Source organism: Bipolaris zeicola (genome assembly GCF_000523435.1).
Source record: "Bipolaris zeicola 26-R-13 unplaced genomic scaffold scaffold_99, whole genome shotgun sequence".
NCBI lineage: Eukaryota > Fungi > Ascomycota > Dothideomycetes > Pleosporales > Pleosporaceae > Bipolaris > Bipolaris zeicola.
Window position 1 is genome coordinate 16,312 of NW_006912148.1, and position 16,892 is coordinate 33,203.

The window sequence follows — 16,892 nt, forward strand, 5'->3', positions numbered from 1 at the left end:
AGCACACGTAGCTGCATTCACAGTTGAAGTAGCGAGAGCTGAACAGTGAAAGGGCCAAGAACAGATAATCACTCTGACGCTTTTCTTTTTACATTGTGGGAATATGTGTGAGTCAATCCAGTGATTTCTTTAGATTTGGTTATGCGAGCTCGCTGATTCACCAGTCTCTAAGGGCATCCACAGTTGATGAAGCTATTGAGTGCCGTTATTATGTACAATCAGGCCACTTCCCAATGGTTTCTATGTTACGTCATACCAATCATATTTTCGAGAATCTGTAAAGTAATTATGATGATTCGGGCTGTTGAGTGACTATGTGCGCGGTGTGTACAATATAAGTGGTATTACTGCGCGTGTTTATGTGGCACTGAGAGTGAGAACCAAGGTACTAAGCATTCCTCAGAGCGAGAGCCGCCAAACGCCTGCTTCGCGCATTACTCGTGTAAGACATGCATTGAAACAGGGTTGCGGTTACCTCGTAGTATCCAGATGCATTATCAATGTTTTGACAAGAGCCCTCACCCACGCAGTTGCTCTATGTAGCAACGGCAAGGTGATAAAGCGCTTGCCCGACTTGAATACGTCGACCGTATCACTGTCCAATCGCCTGCAAGAGAATTCAGAAAGAGGGAAATTGCCTCCCAAAGCACACTTTCACCCACACTAGACATATGCAGATGAGCACAACAAAACGATTCTCGAAAAAGGTGATACTATTTACAAGTGCAAAGAAAAGTCAAAGAGATACGTAGTGGTATATGAACTATCAAGGAAAAAAAAATCACACACACACACACAAAAAGAGAACAAAAGACACCGAACGGTCATCAGCTGTGTGAAGAGAGTGCCAGTGACGGAGGACCAGCTGCGCCTACCGCGCATGATAACCCTCGATGGCTCTTGGATAACAAGCACTCAGCTAACCCCCCCTATATAGTTCATGCTGCCAAATGCCATAACGACTTTTCGGCGCCTATACAATCCCCACAGATGCTCCTTGAAGATGCTAGAAAAACAAAGAAAAGGTGAAAAAGAAAAGAAAAGAAATCGACGACAAACATTCCGTATCTGTCTTTCCAGGAACACGTGTGCAACACTGCTGCATCTGCTCACTCTGAGAATTCCTCTCAGGCATTTGCCGCGTGTGAAAATCAAGCTTTTGACTGACCCGCATTTCTATATCATGCCATGCGTCCAACGTCCACTCCGTGCTGGAACTGTGTATAGAGCTTCTAGTCTACTTACTCTCCAGTGCTGGATCCTCTCAGTCTTCTACCAAGGCTGACATTGCGACCGAGGTCCGTTATGCCACCCACTGAATGTCGGTTGCTTGGGTTTCGGGCAACGCTCAATTGCGTTCTAGCTCGTAGACCGGCGGACAAGGGCTTCTCGAAATGGGCTGGAGATCCCTCTCGGCCTAGATTGTGGCCGAAACGATTCTGGTCACGGAACAAGAGACTGTGCTCGTTCGACGGTGTACTGCTCGAAACACTGGGCCGACGAAGGTGCGATGTCGTCTGAATAGCAGGCGATGGCTGCAGGTCAGACATTGGCTCGCGAGAACCAATCTGCCGACCGGTGCTGTACCGGTTGCTCTCATTTTGTTGCTGCCGCGACCGGAAGTCAATCGACGTCATTGCACGAGATGGTGCGCGGAATAATATTGTGTCATCGTCATCTTCCTCGGTACTCTTGCGTGCACGATGGAGACTTGTGCCTGCTCGCTGGAGTCGTGAGGCGAGGTGCCTTTCGTCGTAGGGCTCTTGACTGCTTTCTCGTTGATTACCCCCAGTTCCAACGGCAAGCATACTGCTCCTTCGAGCCTCTATGCGAGACATTGCTCTGCTGGGGCTAACACCAGACAATGTGTTGCTCTCGGGTTCGATACTTTCTCGTATGGTTGGTGATTCACCGTTGAACTGCACGCTTGGCCGACGAGAAAGTGTGGCCGTACTTGACCGAAAAGCAGGACTGGCGAAGCCTGTCTTGGTGTCACACAGGGCTATACACAGCTCGGTCAAACTCCGGCAAAGGTTGTCAGCTTTGCGCCGAACTTGGCGGTCAGACACGACTGCACCATTGGCGATGGTGCTTGCCGAATGAAGTGTGCCCTGAGGACCAGCACTACCGCTCATTTCAGCAAGTGCTAATGCCTCCTGTGCTGTTGCTTCCAACGTGCGATACACTGCTGGTGATATGTGTTGTCGGGCCTTGGCTAGCGCCTCCCTCAAAAGCGGATGGGTTTTGTTGTTGTTGTTGTTGTTGTTATAGCTGCCGTTAGGGGTAAGTGCGCCGACTGTAGAGTCAGACGGAGACAGATTGGCCTTTCGCTGTTGGTTTGGCGATGAGGACACAGTCGTAGCTGAAGTATTCGCTGTCCGTGGGCGATCTGCCGACGCTTGAGATACGATTGCGCCAGACGTTGAGGGTATCTTGCCTCCCATTTCAATCTTGCGTATCCGGGACTTGAGTTCATCCAGTTCGTCCCATACGGACGCCGCAGGTCCTGTAGAGCCATGCGATTCGGTACCGTCGGCGCGCGAAGCAGCTTCAAATGATGTCTCTATGTGGGGTGTGCGTGGTTCATGGGAAAGATTCGATGGCCTATATGGCTGGAGGGGTGTGCGACTTGGGGGTGTGACGTCTGGCTGAGATGCGCGCCTTGTTGAGGAGAACTGGGCCAGGAAGTCGCGTGGTGAGAGGTCCGAATCCCTCCGTACCGAACTCAAAGATGCCTTGTGCGATAGTTGAGGCGTCCGGTGTGCTGATTCGGGTGCTGGCGAATTTTGGGACCGCTCATAGCGGGAGGGAGTGGGCAGGAGTGAGCCTCGACGGAGACCACCTGACCTGGCGTCTACGACAGAGGGTATGCGGCTCGAAGTTGCTGTGGCAGAGCTAGATTGCGACGGCGAAGGCGTCTGGAGAGCTGATGGGTATGACTGTCGTTCATTTATTCTGGCGACTCGAGACTGTGGTAGTCAGCTTCCTGTACATAGTGTTGACGGCGCATGGGGGATAGATGATTCAGCTACACTGAAAAACCGCCATGGTACGCGCATGTCGCTGCAATCTGAAGACATTTTGAAGACTGGGGGGTCTCACCTTCAACCGGTCAATCCGCGCCGTGGTCTCTGCCGGGCGCTGCTGCTGCTGTTGCTGCTTGGGCGCACTATCTGCGGCAATGTTTAGGAACAGGTCCTCCTTCTCGCCATCTGTGCCTGGAGTGACGGGCGCAGGCGCTCCCCGTCCGCTATGCGCCGCATGATAGTCCTCCATCCGGCTGCGGGGACCAGAATCGTATTCGGACGACTCGGTGGAGCTGGCCATTCGTCGGGGCGGAGGCCGGGAGCTGGCGGTGGAATTGCGTCTGGGGGCGGGCGGGCGCAGGAGGCTTGGGGACGCCGTGGTGCTTGTTTGTTGTGGTTGCTGGTGGTGTTGTTTTTGCGGGGGGCCGTTCCAGTTGCCCGTTTCTTCCTCCCCGCGTCGCTTGCTCAATGGGGTCGGGCCAGTGTGCGATGCCAGTGCGGTGGGAGAGAACTGCTGGTGCGCATAGGTGAGATCGGCGGGATTCTGAGAGGTCCGGCTGCGCGTAACTAGGGTGACGGGAGGGCCGCGCGAATTGTCTATGCCATGGGCACTATGGGAGGCCGGGGGCCGACGTGCGGCAGCGGACGAGGACGAGGTGGTCGAGGGCAGACGTAGCAGGGTCGGGGGCTCGGGGTTTGTGTTTGTGCGCTGGCGTGTGGGCTTGGGGGCGGGCGACGTGTGCGCGGTCAGCGTGTTGCGCCGGGAGGGGTCGAGTTGTTGTGGTTGTGGTTGACGCAGCTGGGGCGGGTGCTGGTTCTGCTGGTGCTGGTGTTGTTGTTGTAAGGCTCCTCCAGACGATTTCCGAGAATGGGTCGGCATGGCTGCAGGAATCCAGGTGCGCTGGCACACACCAGACAGGGATGACGGGCAACGTTTCAGAGCGCACACTCAGCCTGCCATGGCTGCTACGAAGGGGGCCCACAGACTGCGCGTACGCCTTGGTAAATTGCACATAGTGCCTTTGCTGTTCAAAGGAAGATGCTGGGACGCTGCGGCGCTGCACATGGCCAGTATTCTCGACCTTGGCCCATTTGCTGCTAGGGTGGCCGGGCCTTTACACGACATGGCACATTGCCCCCTCAAGAGAGCGAATGATGTGCAGCCAGCCCTATGCTATACCCGTCGCCCACCACCTATAGCACCCGCTATACCCGCCCTCCTACTAAACTTTTCCACCGCCTCCATCGTTACCAGCCCGGGAGGGACCGTGTGCTCAACGTCCGGACGGGCGGCAACGGCACCACATCGCCATCTGCTTACCCAGCGATTGCGCGCTGCTGCTGCTGCTGCTCACAACTGCAACCCTCTCCTGCGCCGCCCCGTCTGCCCGCTGACTCGCCGTCCCTCGCTCTTAAATGAGCTTCTGCTCACGCCTAATCTTACCCTCCTCCTGAACGAAGCACACACCGCTGCTTCTCCAACGCCTGCTGCTTTCTTTTTGTCCCGTCCCATCTCGAGGCGACGAGCGAAGCCGCATTGGGCGAGCGCTGCAGAGTGGCTGTCATGACCGACCCTGTTCCTGCATTCGCTATCCCCGGGCAGTGATGCCATCCACGAAGCGCATAAGCGAGCTGGCACGGCCGATATGACACTGATGTTTCTGGCAATTTATGCTTTATGCAAGCCCAGTAGCGTCGTGTGTATAAAAGGAGATTGGCATTGGTGTAAGACGTCAAACAAACCCTTGGTCCGTATGTAGTACGCGTACTCGTGACATGAACCCAGAAAAAACCATGATACTTGGCACAGAGTGACTGGCTGCGTGTGTATGCATCAGGGTGGAGGCCCAGTGGGAACTCCGGTGAAGGCTCGAGGCACATCTCCATGGCGCCTCCCGCCATCCTGCCCTGCCAGGCTCCAGATCACGTGACGCGGTTCCGGCAGAACAAGCCCGCCGACCAGCCCGACGAAATAATCTTGTCTTGCAATCGCCTCCGCCCAGGCACATCTCTACGGTCGCGATACCCAACTCTGACCCCCCCATAACCATCAAATATGTCTGTCGCGACGCTGTCCAAATCGCTGCCCAAGCCGAAATACTCGGGTGAGGAGGAGGAACTCACCAACAGCACGCGTGTGCTGAGCTCCGAGCAGTACGAAGCGCAGGTCGCACGAAAGCAGAATGGCCCACCCGCATACGGCAGCAGGCAAAGTTGGAGGCCCCGCGCGCCCGAGGACTTTGGCGATGGAGGCGCGTTTCCAGAGGTTCACGTCGCGCAGTACCCACTGGACATGGGCAAGAAGGGCACACCATCCACATCCAATGCTCTCGTAAGGAGAGTCGACGGCGAGGGCAAGACCAAGTACGATGAGATTGCGAGGCGCGGACACGGCGACTCAAGGATCGTACAGGCGAGCTTCAAAGATTTGATCCCGCTACGTCAACGGGCAGATGCTGGCGAGCTGGATTTGTCGCGTCCGAGCCAGGAAGTGGTACAGGCAACAAAAGAGAAGACCGAACAGGCACTCATGGCTCTGGTAGCAGGACAGACTGCTGCGCAGCGACCAAAGAATGTACAGGGTCGGAAAGACGATGAGCCCACCTTTGTGCGATACACTCCGACCGCACAGATGGGCGAGGCCCAGGGAAAGACGCGCATCTTCAAGATTCAACAGCGACAGATCGATCCCATGGAACCACCGAAATTCAAGCACAAACGTATTCCTCGTGGACCGCCATCTCCTCCGCCGCCCGTTCTTCACTCTCCGCCGCGAAAACTGACCGCCGAAGATCAAGAGATGTGGAAGATTCCGCCTCCCATTAGTAACTGGAAGAACCCCAAGGGTTACACAGTGCCTCTGGATAAGCGTCTGGCAGCTGATGGGCGTGGTCTCCAGGATATCACAATCAACGATAAGTTTGCGCAATTCGGCGAGGCTCTACAGGCTGCAGACAGGCATGCTCGAGAGGAAGTCAAGCAGCGCGCCGTCATGCAACAGCGCTTGGCAGAGAAGGAAAAGCTGCAAAAGGAGGAGCACCTGCGCAACTTGGCAAAACAGGCTCGAGAAGACCGTGCGAACGCCTCCCGAAGGCGATCCCAGAGCGATTCAGAAACAGACTCGGAGGAGGAAGAGGTGCGGAAGCGAATGGATGCGCGCAAGGAGCGTCGCGAGGATTTGCAGCGTGAACTCCGCCAGTCGCGCATGGGCAATGAGCGCAAGATTCAGATGCTTGCCCGCGAACAGAACCGCGATATCTCAGAGAAGGTTGCTCTTGGTCTGGCAAAGCCAACACAAAGTGGAGAGTCCATGTACGATGCTCGGTTGTTCAATCAGTCGAGTGGATTCAATGCTGGTTTCAACGAGGACAACCATTACGATAAGCCCCTGTTCGCCGCTCAAGACGCAATAAGCAGCATCTACCGCCCGAGTGTACAACAGGATGACGGAGAGGATGACGGGCAGACGTACGACAGGCTCACAAAGACGAGCAAATTTGAAGTTCTGGGCAAGGCGAAGGAGGGCTTCAAGGGTGCTGATCTACAAGAAGCTCGAGATGGGCCAGTCCAGTTCGAGAAGGATACCGACGACCCTTTCAACATTAACCAGATGATTGACGAGGTTCGGGGCGAGAAGAAGGGCGAAAAGCGATACGGCATCCAGGAGCCCGAGGGCAGGTCAACAAAACGGGCCAGGGTGGATGATGACAGTGATTGAGCAACCTAAGATATTACCATAGGCGTTTGGATTTTTTTAGGCACAGTACAGATTGCTGTTGCAGTCTTTAACGAGCATTAGAAGCGATCACAGAGGCCGAGTTTTCTGGTCTTTTTAATATTCAATATCTGAATGTGCACCGAACCTCTCAAAATAGCGGAAATTGGCCATGGAAACGTGCTGGGTAATATGTGCATGTCTAGCATTACCCTTGACGTCAACCAGCAGCCCCATTCCCTAGTTGCTGAGCTCATGCTGACTACCAGTCTCGTATTGCACCTATTGGCATTCGTCGGCTAACTGTAACTTTGGCATCGGATGGTGCACCTGGATCGGATAGTTGCTATCCCTGGCGTAACTCATGTCGGTACTTTGCAAAGTATCACTCTACGACCCCGCTATCCAATGTTGTCCCGTGCCGCGCTGTAGCGAGTACATATCTGTCGACAACTTGGTGGCTATCTGCGTCTGGTCTACGCCGGTGTGCATGAGAGCCGCCGATATGTTGCCGGTTGGCGGGTCTTGATCACGTTTCTCTGTTTACTATCAGCCTACTTCGGAGTTGGCCTCGCTATGCAAAGCAATTCCAGCGCGTATTTGAAGGCGCCACATCTCTTGATCTGCATACACTAGCACTACATTACATACTATACAAACCACCAAGACAAGATGAGTGAAACAAACTCAGCAGTATCTGGTAGCAAGGAACACAAATTCAACCCAAACTTTACGGATGCAGTGATTAATGCGACAGGGCCCAATGCTACTCCTCGGGTCCGACAGCTTGCGGCGGGGTTGATACGGCATCTGCACGATTTCGCGAGAGAGAATGAGCTCACGGTTGATGAGTGGATGGCAGGTGTTCAACTGGTACGTCTAGCCGTCTTCTCAGGCTACACATCTAGCATGTATCCTATTTGACACATACTGAGGGTGAATAGATAAACGAAGCAGGTCGCATGTCCGACTCTAAACGCAATGAAGGCCAGCTGCTTTGCGATGTTCTCGGCCTTGAGTCTCTTGTCGATGAGATAACATACAAGCTCGCTTCCACAGCTGCAGATGAACCTACTGCTACTGCCATCTTGGGACCCTTCTACCGAGAAAACGCACCGGAGCTACCCATGGGGTCTTGTATCGTGTCAAAGGAAATCAACGAACAAGGCGACCGTACTTGGATGCATGGAACAGTCACCGACTTCAAAACTGGAAAACCCATTGAAGGCGCAGTAGTAGATGTCTGGCACACGGCACCAAACGGCCTGTATGAGCAGCAGGATCCTAATCAACCAGATATGAACCTTAGGGGAAGGTTCACAACTGGAAATGATGGGACATACAGCTTTTATTGTTTGCGGCCTGTACCATATCCTATTCCTTTCGATGGTCCGGCCGGAAAGGTTCTACAGGCGCTCGATAGGCACCCGATGCGACCGGCACATATACATTTCTTGCTTACGGCGCCTGGCTACAAGCCTGTTGTTACGCAAATTTTCGACCGCAAGAGCAAGTACCTTGACGATGATGCAGTCTTCGCAGTCAAGGATTCACTCGTTGTAGACTTCAAGCCTTTTGAGGGTGACCCGAAAGCAGATTTTGAGCTGCCGTATGACTTTAAGATGGCGAGCTTCAAGGATGCGGAGAAGCACTAAGTTGCGGGGACGACAGAGCAAAGTGTCTCAGCAGAACAAACAAATCATGTTCTTTTCTGTAAAATTGCAGAAAATCTTCAATGACGCTCTCTCAGTGTGACAGTTGCGACAATCAACATATTTCCGTGCTCCGAGCGTGCTTGTGCTCCGAAACCAGCTGGTGTCCCAAATGCAGCTGGTGTTCCGAACCCAGCTGATGCATTCCGATGCAAGGCCGCTCCCCGCACTACACTATCAACTAACCGTGTCCAACCGACCCGCGGTTGTCAGTCATTACGCCCTACGCGCCCTAGCTCCAAACTACTTGACCTTTGTTGCTATTGTGTATTTATTTCTAGTTGTGTATTGTTCTTGTCGTCATCCAAAACATCGCTTACATACATTGTCACACCCAAGTCTTTGCGGGGTCAAGTTTATAGTACGTTTACCAGGGTTACCGGCTACCTCTCACGCCCTACGACACTCTTAGGCCAACGCACTAATAATCTCCAAGACAACCATCCAAAGACAACAGAAACATTGCCAACTGTGTAACAACATTAGAGCAGAGTAATAGCTAGGCCTACCCATCATGGCGGAAAACAAAATCCCCCTCGGGCGTTACATGTGGGAACGTATCCATCAAATCGGTGTTGACACGATCTTCGGTGTACCAGGCGACTTCAACCTCCAATTTCTCGACCATATTTTCCACGTCGATGGCCTGAAGTGGACTGGCAACCAAAATGAGCTGAATGCATCTTATGCCGCAGACGGCTATGCCCGCATCAAGAACGTGCCCGGATGTTTCGTCACCACTCATGGTGTCGGTGAATTGAGCGCACTGAATGGTATTGCGGGCAGCATGTCTGAGAACGTAAAGGTCATACATGTTGTTGGACAAACTACGCGCGCAATGCAGAAGGACCATATGATGATTCATCATAGCATTGGCACGAAGCCAAATCACCAAGTATACAACAAGGCTAGTGAGGGGCTACGATTTGCCGCTGCAGAGCTCTGGGACATTGAAAATGCGCCAAGCGAGATTGACCGCGTACTCCGAGAGTGTGTGATCAAGAGCGGGCCAGTGTACATTTTTTTGCCATTGGATCTGAGTGCCGAGTTGGTGGACAAGAGTTTACTGGACAAGAAAATCGACCTGGCCCCACAAGTCGATGAGAAGGCACAGGAAAAGGCAATCAACGCTATTACCAGTGCTATCGCTGAGGCCAAACAACCAACCATCGTAGTAGATGCGCTTGTGCACCGGTTCGGTGCCATCAAAGAAGCTCAAGAGGTAGTCAGGAAGCTCAATGTTCCGTTCTTCTCGACAAACATGGGCAAAGGCATCGTCGACGAGACCGAAGAGACATTTGTCGGCGTATGGAATGGCGAAATTAGTACTCCAGGTGTCAAGGAAGTCGCAAAAGCCGCTGATCTGGTCATAACGCTGGGATATATCCCATGTGACACCAACACGGCTGGTTTCTCGAGACAGTTGGACGAAGGGAAAGTGATCCATATCAACCCCTTCGATGTTCTTGTAAGTTCCTCCAATTACCAACATTAGCTTTTGCATTTAGTGTTTTGGTACTAATAATAGAATTCAGGTCAAGGGCACGTCTTATCCATCCACCTCCATACAACCACTCCTCGCCGCTCTATCTGCTTCTCTCCCCTCACCAGCCAAACACTCAATAGCCAAGCCACAGCTTCCCCCTCCACGCACCCCTCTGGATGCAGACGCCAAGCACCTAACGCAATCCTGGCTCTGGCCCACGATAGAAGCCTTCCTTAAGTCTGGTGACGTCGTCATCAGCGAAACAGGTACCTCGAACCCCGGAATCGGCGATATCACCTTCCCCAAAGACATTACTCTCGTAACGCAAATCTACTACGGCAGCATTGGTTTTGCGACTGCAGCCACGCTGGGCGCCGATTTGGCAAGGCGCGAGCTAGAGGCAGCGAACAAGCGTAACAAGGGAAGGACGATACTGGTTACTGGCGACGGATCCATGGCATTGACAATCCAGGAGATTGGCACCATGATCAAGGCAAAGTGCAAGACTGTAATATTTGTCATCAATAACGAGGGATATACCATTGAGCGATTGATTTGGGGTGCTCGACAGCGTAAGTATCCTTTTCCTCATCTCGCTTTTTTCTTTCACTCACAATTTCTAGCATACAACGACATCGTCCCTCACAACTACTCTCACCTCCTCCCCCTGTACCACCACCCAGACCCGGCCTTGTCGTTCCACCGCGCGGCAACAAAGGAGGAACTCACCGCTATCCTGGCGAAACCTCAGGTGCAGCAACCCGAGAACGTGCAGCTTGTAGAGTTGGTGCTAGACAAGCTTGACACGAGCTGGAAGCTCGGCACAACGCTGGCGTGGAGAAGCGAGGAGCACAAGGAGTATCTAACGCGAGAAGGCTTTGTAGATACATATGGTGGATGGAGTCTCGAAGAAAAAGCCGGTGGAAGCGTGAAGTGGAGCTAGATAAATCTCCTTCTTCTTTTTCTCTTGTCATTCTCGTGAACTTTTTTTATATCACCCCGAAAGATATGTCATACCCGTCGGAATATCTAATTCCACACATAGATGATATGATGAAGAGAGAGAAAAAAGAAAATCTACGCAAAGACCGCAAGCAAACAAAACCATACTACGCAAAGCTCATATAGCACCAGCGGCGTCTTATCCCACGTTGCCATGACAGCAGCAAAGCCGCATCTCAGCGGTATCGTAGATGCCATCATACGCCTATTTCCCTGCAGCATGAAAATGAGTTGGTACCATCCCACTGCTACAGTAGCAAGTCCTTTTTTTCACAGAATTAGTGTTAGCAACGAGGTTGTTTGAGAAAAGCAAAGTAGATAATACTGGTATGTAGTATGAAGAAAAGGGAGGGAAATTGGGTGAATTTACCGATTGATTGCAAGGCCCGATCCGAAGCTTCTACGCCGGTTATAGCGGCGTATTCTTGCGTGTTGACGAAGCTGTATGCGCCGAGGGCCATGTTGACGAGGGAGTGCATGATCAGAAGCATGCGGGCCATGCGGGAGAAGGGTGACATTTTTTTTTGCTTTCTTTCTTGTGATTGAATGAGTTGGGATGTATGGTTATGTTTGGATTGGGTTATTGGAAGATGTAGTGTGGAGATTGAATGTAAGCTGGAGTAGTTGATGCTGGGATGTTGACAAGACGACGAAAGTGGGTACCTCTGTTTAGATAAGCGACTGGGATTTTTTCCTGTTGCAAGGCTTTTTACTTGGGTTGGCGCTAGCAAGCTAGGTATGCTGGCAAGCTGCCAATTCGAGATTGGCAATCCTGACGTTACTGGCGTGAGAGTTTTGAGTGTGTCCCTCGTCCGATTTCCATCACAGGGAATACAGGGCATATAGTAAATACAGAGACATGGTACACACAAGAGTGTCATTAATGATATTTGATACGTGAATTAAAGGCATAGTTCATTATACAAACAAGAACGCTCCCATGGATGCTGGATAATGCCGTATTCAACAGGTCGGCTAGAAGAAAGGCCGGTATAAGAAAAAGCCGAAAAGAAAAACGCTGAAGAGTGCTGAAGCATCGCTCGCTGGCAATGTGAGTCGGTAGTTATACAAAAAATGAAGTAAGAAGAAGATATGGTGATTATGCGCCCAGCGCTATAAGCCTGCTCTTTATATCCGTTGGCCTCATCATCTGGTTGATGACCACACTAGACATGGCTCCCATGCTGACAAGGGAGACGTATCCCGGTGCAACCTCGTTCGCCAACACTTCCACACACTTCATTGCCTCGTCTTTTGAGATGGGAGTTCGGATGGAGCCTTGCAGGGCCTGTATAAGAGCGGTAGTAGAGAAAGAAACACGAGATCCAGGTTTGCTGGCACAAAGGAGGGAGAGGACGCCAATAACTTCTGGAGTACGTTGCAGTGCTGCTCTTCGTTGGAGCTCGGCAGGACTAGGGGCAGCGGGTCCAGCTTTGGCGGCTTCTTGTTTGGCGAGGATGCGGTCGAGAAGATTGGTTTTGCGAACGGCAGCGAATTCGGTGATTTTGGGTTGTGCAGGTTGAGTCTGTTGGGTTTGGCCTGTAGTAGACTCGTTTTCTTTGTCTGTCGCTGACCTTGTCTTCTTTTGTGCACGTCCTTGCTGAACGCTTTCCTTGAACTCCCTCAGCCTCTTACGTCCTTTCTCTTGTGAGGGTGCAAGTGCGGTAAGCGATTCGCATGTGGTGATCTCGGCAAGGGGAAGTTGGCTGAGGAACTTTGAGATGGAAGCATCGTCGAGGAAAGTCTCCATGGTTGCTTGCTTGACATCGGTCTTCTTTGGGCGTCCCCGTCCGCGTTTGGGTACGGCAATAGGTCGAGTCGACATCTTCTGCGATGCACACCATTGCGACCACAATGTGTCTAGGCCCTCCTTGAACATTTCTTGCAGGCCTTGTTCGTTCATGTGCGTCATTCCGTTCATCATTGGGCTGTTTTCCTTAATCTCGATGCAAATCTTGCCACGGCCATAGTCGGATAGGTAGTAGGGGTTGTTGGCGCCAGAAGGGCCGTGATCGAGGATGCCGATGAGCAGCCGGACGTCATCGTAAGTAACCTTGCGCTGGCGCCATACCAGAGTCGTAGATGCAGTCAAGGCTTGGAGATCTGCGGGTGTTGAGACGCCATTGTGCGCGTAATGTAGTGAGAGGGCAGTCAGAAATGACGAGTGGAGTGCGAGAAGGTTGACGAGCTCGGCCGGGAGCTGGCCAGGAGCAATGGGCGACATTGTTGAAGATAGAGGTGAGAATGGTACGGCGATAAGATACGTGGATCAATGTCGATAAGAAAAATGCCGTGCGGGCGTCGCTTTGTGGTGTAAAGGAGATGGGGTGCAGTATATGGGTAGAGGGGGTATGTAAAACAGGGAAGGGAAAGAAAGGAAGGAGAGACACGCTTGACGCGTTGCGCGTTCGCGTCGCGTAACTAAGGCCCCACCCATTTGAAACCCAAACGAGCAATTGCCCCACCCTATGGCAGCGCGTCTACCATTCATTCTTCTCCATACACGTCTAGACAATGACGCGCTGAGTTAGGCAATATTCTCTACTATCGAATGATATCATGTTCTCCTTCATCATCCCGCACTTGCATGCAAACGTCATGCAGCTGGTCTCTTGTACCACACGCGAACCACTACACGATAGGAAAAACCAACAGTGGTATATGTATGAGTATTACATTATGCTACCGAGATGAAGGAACTGACGCCCATGTACTCCAATGCTCATGCAAAGTGTCAGAAGGATGCTTCTGCTCTCTTCTGCTCTTACCATCACCACACCAATAGCACACTCATGCCTCATACTTTACTTGCTTCCACCAAACCAGCCGCCGAACCAGCCCGTTGCCTTTGCCGCCTTGTCCTCGACGACGGCATCAAACTTGTTTGCCGCTGCGTTGACCTGCTTGCTGGCTTGGTGCAGCTCTTGTTCAGCAAGCACCTTTGCATGCTCGTACTGCTTTTTCGCATCGGCGCTGTAAGCATCGAACCTCTTCTCCAGTCTGTTCGCCTCCGCCTTGGCTTGGTCGGCCTGGTCGAAGTTAGGGCATGTTGCAAACAAGGCAAGACTATTCCAAACTTACGTATTGTTGTGCGGTAGCGCGTACTGCCTCATAACCCTCCTCAGCTGCCTTCTTCGCTTCCTTGTCCTGGCCAGGATAGTCGCCTCTCAGTCTGCGCGCAGCAGTCGCCGCATCGTCTATGTATCAGTCAGTTTGCGCTCTGTTCAAAGCGACGCTCAATGACGCACGTTCTGCTTTCTTCTCGGCAAGCTTCGGGTCGCCCCCAGCGCTGTAGAGGTAGTAAGTCGCTCCACCAAGAGCAGTAATACCACCGTAGGTCAGAAATTTGCGAGACATGTTGACTGGGATGATTGTTTTTTTTAAAAAAAAAAAAGTTTTTGGATTTGAAGAGGGATTAGATTGTGCGAACTTGCAAATCAAAAATGAAGAATCAGCTCTGTTAAGAAAGAGGGGAAGACTTTCAAGGCAGCACAGCTGGTGTGACGTAATTCCTGCGCAGTTGGATGATCCAACTACGCGTGCGAACTAGATCGCCAAACTAGTGAACTCCTCGAAAAGCATCATGACTGTTGGGAACCACACGCCATTCATTCGGCAGTTTTGCTTCTGCCCACGTGCCTCCGTTTTTCCGTAGCTTTTAGCGCGACTAGCAATTTAGTTGCGCGGTGTTTGACAATCCTCGGGCGTGCGTGCATCGTCCTGGCCACGAACCCCTATACACCAACCTTAGCACCCTTCGCAGCAACGTGTTCACGACCCCGAGCGATACGCTACGAATCGATCCTCGTTTCCTCGTACAAAATCATCAGACTCTCCGGAGCTCCAGACGCAGCGTGGCGCGCCTGTCAAACCACATCGACCTCATGTCTCGGCGATAGCAACGGCGTCCGCCTTCGACCTCCTTCCTACACATACCTAGCTCAACAGCATGGCCGACCAGCCAATAAGCCTCGTCGACCACACAAATGGCGACAATACGCCTTCGACGACCGTCACACAATCCGAGCAGCAACTCACGAACGCCAGCTCCCACATCGACATCCTCTACGAAAACCAGCGCGGTTGGTTCGTGTTCGGCATACCGCTCTTCTCCTCCAAGGCGCTGTGGAACCTAAGAATCGATCCTGCGCCCTGGCAAGATGCCAAGTTCAAGCCCTCGGCTGTCAACATCACAAACGCACAGGTGCCTGACCCGAGCTGGGTATGGGACTGGAAAACTTGGTATGTCGACATGAGCTTGGACGTCGATGAGGAAGGCTGGCAATACAGTTTTTTGTTCAAGGGCTCAGCGTGGCATGGCAACCATCCGTGGTTTCATAGCTTTGTCCGCCGGCGACGCTGGTTGCGAAGACGTGTTAAGCAGAGACTGCCACCCAAGACCAGAGCAAACGCCAAGGAACGCATGTTTGGTGAGCAATTCAGTATTGGTACAACCTTGGCTCGATCCACGACATTTGGCACTGGCAGCGGTCTGTTGGACAGCTCTCAAACCAGTTTGGACGAAGAGATCAGAGATATTGCCACATTGATGAGGAAGCTGAAGGCTGCTGCAATCGACCGCGAGAAGATTGTTTACATACACAAGTTCATCAACGATGGGGGTGAGGAACTACACTATCTTGCAGAACAGGTACACACTCCCCACGTGCGTTTCTTGAATCCGATCACACTAACACATGCAGATTCCTGCAATCATGTCCATGCTTATTTTCCAAAATTCACGCCGCCAACTTCTCTCGACGCTGATGGACCGTTTTGATGCTGCAAAAGAACACCGCGAACAACACAAAAAAGACGGAAAGCCTGAAGGTGAGGCCGAGGAACGCCGAATCAACAACCTGCTCAAAGCCGTCGAGGCAGCGGATAACGAGTGCAAGAAGTTGGAGTATTGGAGTGATATCAAGAATCTGACCGAGGAGGGCAAAGCGGGTAATGCAACAGATCCAGGGATGGGCTGGGACGAGAAATGGCAGGGTCTCGACGTCAGCGGGGCCAGCTATCCTGAGAAATGAGTAATCGCGGGCATTGATTGGAGTTCACCGGAGTTGATGTATTTGCGGGGCGTTGGCGGAGTTGACATTCGGCGTTGGTCGGAGCATTGGCAGCATTGGCAGCATTGGCAGCATTGGCAGCATTGGCAGCGTAGCAACAGCTTGAGCAGACGTAGATTGTTGTGGTAAGCATGAATATTATTACGCTATACCCGACTAACTTGTGTCTTTGCCAATCTCACTCGAATTGGACCTCTGATATCCTCCAAGCTCTCTGCGGCCACCACTTCTCCTTTTTGCATAACTTCAACTTCGCCAGATGCTCGTTTCTCCCACAATAGCTGCCGTATAATGTCCATGGTGTCTCTCCATGTTGTTGCGTTCAACGTGTCCAGCTCCGCGCCGGACAATGCACGTGCGATCTCGGAAGGGCAGATCGTCTTTGGCCAAGCCCGAGTGGTGAGCAGACGATCGGCATGATTTAGGATGAGACTGCGCTGGTTGTCATTCAGAGACATCGGTCTGGTGTCTTCAATAACTTTTTGTGTAGCATGAACGATATTGATGGTCGCAGACAGGGATATTGAAGCTTCGCAGAAAGAACCCTGGGCCAATCTGGGTCTTGAAATCTGGATGAGATCCGTTCGCTAGATCTCTCATCCACCGATCTACAACAAGCTCCCCACCATCTTGGACCGATGTCCCAATCCGTCAACGTCAGAGCGTCCAATCGGCGCGCAACAAACAACAAAATAACCCGACAAATATTTTTTGTTTCGCGCATCTTCCCTCTCTGTGAACCGAGTCTGCCGGCACAATTACTAAAAGAATTGGCGATTTGTGGACTTGCTGTCTATCTTGGTTCTTGTCATGCCGCACCGGCTACCCCACGCCCTCCGAGAGCTAGTTGCCGCGGGGCAGCTTCTCTCCTCTCCGGCG

The 16,892-nt window shown here is 52.2% G+C and overlaps 9 protein-coding genes across 9 annotated transcripts; 4 read left to right on the forward strand and 5 right to left on the reverse strand.

Moving 5' to 3' along the window:
* Window positions 1-1,241: 1,241 nt before the first annotated feature.
* COCCADRAFT_98950 (uncharacterized protein) lies at window positions 1,242-3,906 on the reverse strand (the record flags this gene model as incomplete). Its single annotated transcript, XM_007715172.1, has 2 exons — window positions 1,242-2,969; window positions 3,103-3,906. The coding sequence occupies 2 exons, from the start codon at window positions 3,904-3,906 to the stop codon at window positions 1,242-1,244; spliced, it is 2,532 nt and encodes an 843-aa protein (XP_007713362.1).
* A 1,176-nt stretch (window positions 3,907-5,082) lies between these two features.
* COCCADRAFT_37696 (uncharacterized protein) lies at window positions 5,083-6,744 on the forward strand (the record flags this gene model as incomplete). The annotated part of the gene is made up of 1 exon (XM_007715173.1): window positions 5,083-6,744. One exon carries the CDS (start codon window positions 5,083-5,085, stop codon window positions 6,742-6,744), a length of 1,662 nt encoding a protein of 553 aa, XP_007713363.1.
* A 669-nt stretch (window positions 6,745-7,413) lies between these two features.
* On the forward strand, window positions 7,414-8,396 carry COCCADRAFT_27124 (uncharacterized protein; the record flags this gene model as incomplete). The annotated part of the gene is made up of 2 exons (XM_007715161.1): window positions 7,414-7,614; window positions 7,686-8,396. 2 exons carry the CDS (start codon window positions 7,414-7,416, stop codon window positions 8,394-8,396), a joined length of 912 nt encoding a protein of 303 aa, XP_007713351.1.
* Window positions 8,397-8,967: 571 nt separating this feature from the next.
* On the forward strand, window positions 8,968-10,882 carry COCCADRAFT_27125 (uncharacterized protein; the record flags this gene model as incomplete). The annotated part of the gene is made up of 3 exons (XM_007715162.1): window positions 8,968-9,921; window positions 9,989-10,511; window positions 10,563-10,882. 3 exons carry the CDS (start codon window positions 8,968-8,970, stop codon window positions 10,880-10,882), a joined length of 1,797 nt encoding a protein of 598 aa, XP_007713352.1.
* Window positions 10,883-11,016: 134 nt separating this feature from the next.
* Window positions 11,017-11,459, reverse strand: COCCADRAFT_98920 (uncharacterized protein; the record flags this gene model as incomplete). The annotated part of the gene is made up of 2 exons (XM_007715174.1): window positions 11,017-11,204; window positions 11,312-11,459. 2 exons carry the CDS (start codon window positions 11,457-11,459, stop codon window positions 11,017-11,019), a joined length of 336 nt encoding a protein of 111 aa, XP_007713364.1.
* Window positions 11,460-12,040: 581 nt separating this feature from the next.
* On the reverse strand, window positions 12,041-13,165 carry COCCADRAFT_98919 (uncharacterized protein; the record flags this gene model as incomplete). The annotated part of the gene is made up of 1 exon (XM_007715175.1): window positions 12,041-13,165. One exon carries the CDS (start codon window positions 13,163-13,165, stop codon window positions 12,041-12,043), a length of 1,125 nt encoding a protein of 374 aa, XP_007713365.1.
* Window positions 13,166-13,745: 580 nt separating this feature from the next.
* COCCADRAFT_5931 (uncharacterized protein) lies at window positions 13,746-14,298 on the reverse strand (the record flags this gene model as incomplete). The annotated part of the gene is made up of 3 exons (XM_007715153.1): window positions 13,746-13,970; window positions 14,023-14,138; window positions 14,190-14,298. The coding sequence occupies 3 exons, from the start codon at window positions 14,296-14,298 to the stop codon at window positions 13,746-13,748; spliced, it is 450 nt and encodes a 149-aa protein (XP_007713343.1).
* Window positions 14,299-14,890: 592 nt separating this feature from the next.
* Window positions 14,891-15,974, forward strand: COCCADRAFT_27128 (uncharacterized protein; the record flags this gene model as incomplete). The annotated part of the gene is made up of 2 exons (XM_007715163.1): window positions 14,891-15,592; window positions 15,645-15,974. 2 exons carry the CDS (start codon window positions 14,891-14,893, stop codon window positions 15,972-15,974), a joined length of 1,032 nt encoding a protein of 343 aa, XP_007713353.1.
* Window positions 15,975-16,159: 185 nt separating this feature from the next.
* On the reverse strand, window positions 16,160-16,471 carry COCCADRAFT_98978 (uncharacterized protein; the record flags this gene model as incomplete). The annotated part of the gene is made up of 1 exon (XM_007715176.1): window positions 16,160-16,471. One exon carries the CDS (start codon window positions 16,469-16,471, stop codon window positions 16,160-16,162), a length of 312 nt encoding a protein of 103 aa, XP_007713366.1.
* Window positions 16,472-16,892: the final 421 nt, after the last annotated feature.